The 4,090-nt window shown below is 50.7% G+C and overlaps 1 protein-coding gene across 1 annotated transcript in view; it reads left to right on the forward strand.

Moving 5' to 3' along the window:
• Positions 1–2,043: 2,043 nt before the first annotated feature.
• Positions 2,044–4,090, forward strand: part of brsk2a (BR serine/threonine kinase 2a) — a gene marked incomplete at both ends in the record, with an annotated part of 149,315 nt that continues 147,268 nt past the window's right edge. The window contains one exon of the mRNA XM_084451316.1: positions 2,044–2,140. Within this exon, the coding sequence (XP_084307442.1) occupies positions 2,044–2,140 (97 nt within the window). The remainder of the gene's footprint in view (positions 2,141–4,090) is intronic.

The following is a 4,090-nucleotide window of genomic DNA, read 5'->3' on the forward strand; positions in this document are numbered from 1 at the left end:
GTTTACATGATCTAGAACCCATGATCAGATTTACATTACCACTACTGAGCAGGGGAACCCCTGTGTAACCCCTCCGTTTTGGGATGCCCGGGGCGGGATTAGAAACCGGGTCTCCTGATTGCGAGGCGGGTGCGCTGATGGTTGCGCCGATGGGAGGGACTGTCAGCGCCCCTTTGAGGGGCGAGTTTCCCCAGCTGCTCCACGCTCCACTCGGTCGCCCTCAAACAGATGATATTTGTTTGTAGCAGATACCTACTTGATCATCGAACCTCGCTTAAGTCTGACAATGCCCTATGTTCATATGTGCGCGTTTATCACACAACCCAGCAAACATGCGACGTCAGGAAGACGTTCAAATCATGTCTTAATAACGTCCGTCAGTCCAGAACCCCATTTGTACGTCTGCTGGACCCCTCAATATTCGAACGTCTGGCTTGGCCCCCTCTAAGACGTCTCTGGACGTGCAGAACAGGTTCAATATCTGAACGTCTAAAAAAACGTTCTTTCTGGCTCCTAATTGGATGTCTTTGAAAATCCGAAAAAGATGTCTAAAAGTGGGAAGTGTCTATCTAGCGTGATCATTTTTTTCTCGCACACCCGAGGGAAACACGTAGCGTTTTCCGCTACGATAAGATCGTGAGCTCTGCCTCGTTCAATAAACGATCACACGTACCGTATCGAACGATAGAGGTTCATTCAGCAGAGCTGAGGAATCACTGCTGCTACTCAGCGGCGGCGGCGTGGACGTCTCCTCACCCCGTTAGCACGTCTCTGCCGAGGTCGCGGGCCGGACGCTCACGTATTGACAACATGACGCGGAGATCATGTTTCTTCCCCGGACACGGGGGGCTGTGAGGGGATAGAGACCAGTCAGGGTCAGTCCCCCTCCCCCTCCCCTGGGAGTACACAGTACACATACTAGTGAGTACACACAGTGCCCTTTAGCTTCCCAGGATGCTGTGTGTGTTTGTGTGTGTGTGTGTGTGTGTGTGTGTGTGTGTGTGTGTGTGCATGTGTGTGTGTGTGTGTTCATGCGTGTGTGTGTGTGTGTGTGCATGTGTGTGTGTGTGTGTGTGTGTGCATGTGTGTGTGTGTGTGTCAGACCTGGGAAAGCATGACATTGGACAGACCTCCCCTGACACCTGTAGGCTAGTCCTCGCAGGCGCGGGACAAACACTCACAGGGCTCACATCACTGGGGTGTGAAATTAATCTGAGGGCTAACACACACACACACACACACACACACACACAAAGACATACACACACGTACACATACATACGCACACACATGCAGACACACACGCACACACATATGCACACACACATAGACATACACATACGCACACACACATACCTGTACACACGCACACAAACACACACACAGACACACATACACACACACACACAAAGAGAGAGAAAGAGAGAGATACTGTTAGGTCAGAATTCAAAAAAAAAAAAAAAAAAGTATAGTACGAAAATTGGAATATCATAGGCTATTAATTGAAAACAGTGTGGAACAAGAGCAACATCGCTATACTTCTCAGACGGCAATGAAACACAAGTTGCTCCAGAAACAACCCGAGTGGCGCGATTGATCTGTGCGAACTGTTTGGCTGGCTTCACTGTCCATCATTCTTAGTTGCTGCGGTATCTGCGCCTCCACGGCGCCCTCACAGGCCAACCGAAGCACTGCAGCCTCCGCCAACAATGATTTTCGGCTCCTGAAGCACTTGCGGTTCATCTGCAGCAAACGGAAAAGAGAGGTGGAGGGGGAGAGAGAGAGAACCTTACCTACTCGCTGTGAGTGAGGGAGAGTCAGAGAGAGAGAAAGAGAAAGAGAGAGAGAGAGAGCAGAGAGCCGTAGAGAACGAAAGAGAGAGAGAGAGAGAGAGAGAGAGAGAGAGAGAGAGAGACGGGAGGCGGCAATACAGGGGTTGTGGAGTATAAAGATCGGCCGGACCTTCAAAGATAGGATTGCGTTATTCTCAGAATAAACGCAACTGCGTCTCTTATAAAAGTCTCCGTTCCAACACACATCAACATGTCATCGATTGGAAAAGACAACAACAGCGGCGCTCAACATGCCAATTACGTGGGACCCTACCGCTTGGAAAAGACGCTCGGGAAAGGACAGACAGGTTTGTCGCTTTCATACCGCATCCCCTTCTCGCCTTCAATTGCGTAATGAGAGCTTTTTCGGACGAGTCTGCCGCGAGTTTTATTTAACCTGATAGGTTTAAAAATAAATAAATAATGAAACGCCGATCTGCGTGTGTAGCCTACTCCATGAACAATACGTGTGCCTGTCATGCTGATGAATTTGGCGTCTATTTTCGGGAACTACCACATTTTGTTGTTGGCATGACCGGTGCCGAGCCGTCTGTGGGACGGGAGGGCTCGCGCACTGTTGTTCGGTCAGCGGTTCTTCTGTGAGACCTTGATCGGGGGTTGGGTGTGTATCCAGGATCAACACGGGGCAACTGTCGTTCTGTGATGATGACCATTTCTGTGTGTGTGTGTGTGTGTGTGTGTTGGGGATGTGGGGGGGGGTCTGTGTGCGTGTGATGATAATGAACTTGTCCCCTGCGTCCACCTCGCCACGTCTCGCGCGGTGATGTGATGTCCTCTCCTGGTTGAGCAGAGCGCCGCTAATCCCGATTTGCCTGACTGACACCTGATCTATTCTGGTCTACCGCCGGGTCTGTGCTCCGCGTGAGCGTCCACACACACACACACACACACACACACACACACACACACACACACACACACACACACACACACACACACACACACACGCGCACACACACACACACACACACCGGCTGGACCTCACTTTCGATTCGCCCCTGCGAAATCAAGGCTGTGGTGTTACATTCAGCTGTGACAGATACTGTATGACTGGACCGCAATGGACATTTTGAAAAATTCCCAGAATTTGAAAAAAGTCCCAGAAAATTAAGGTGTTTCACCTATCGTCATAATTGAATTATCAAGGCTATTGGCATAGCCTAGATGACGAATTGGAGTTATTCAACTTTATTAACCTATATATTCATACTTATGATAACAAGCTATCGTCTGTTTGTTCAATATTGACACGTTGGTGGGTTTATGCCATTGGACGTAGCGTATAGATACAGCAGCCTTATAGACGCTGCCTAGAGAACGGGACGAACTCCCGCGTCAGCCGGCGTCTGTGTAGCCGGAGATCGAGCCAGCGGGACCGGACTCCGCATCTCTCTCGCCGCGTCTGTCCAGATGAGAGAGAGCTGATGCAACCCGCTCTGCGTGTTTGCTAGCCACCCCCCCCGCCCCCCCCCCCAAATAAGGAGAGAGCTCTCTTGGCCTCTGCGCAGACAGAGAGAGAGAGAGAGAGAGAGAGCGAGAGATTTTTGGCCCATCTTTTGTCTAAAACGGCTACAATAGGCGTTACTTCGCCTGCCCGGTCCAGCTGGTCACGCTGGGCTGCCTGGCCTTGTGTGTGTGTGTGTGTGTGTGTTGTGGGTGGACTCAGCTCCTGGTTCCTGGCGGTCTGGTTCTGGTGGGCTAGCTCCGTGTCAGTGCGCCCTTCTCATCAGCTAGTCTAGTTCAGCTGTGAATAAGCATCCTGGCAGAGTATCACCTGTGTGTGTGTATGTGCGCGTGTGTGTGTGTGAGAGGGGGAGATGGAGAGAAACAGAGACAGAGTGAGAGAGAGAGAGAGAGAGAGAGACGCACACACACACACACACACACACACACACACACACACACACACACACACGCACACACACACACAAAGACAGATAGCAACAAGAATCTCCCCCTCTGCTTGTGGATGTCTTCGCAGGGCTCTCTCCATGTTAGGTAAATCAGCGATGTTTACAGCAGGGGGCTCAACACGGAGGCGCGCTCAGTCAGCGTTCCTAGGCAGACCTCAACACTTCATTAATGTGGATTTAGATGGTTTACTAAACACCCCATGGCTTTGCCGTGGGATCAGAGGCTAGTAGATGGAAATATTAGTCTATCTGTGTGAGTGCTTTCAAATATTTGCACGCCTGCTTGTTGTATGTGCGTGTGTGTGTGTGTGTGTGTGTGTGTGT

This window comes from Borostomias antarcticus, assembly GCF_949987555.1.
Source record: "Borostomias antarcticus genome assembly, chromosome: 16".
Classification (NCBI taxonomy): Eukaryota; Metazoa; Chordata; class Actinopteri; order Stomiiformes; family Stomiidae; genus Borostomias; species Borostomias antarcticus.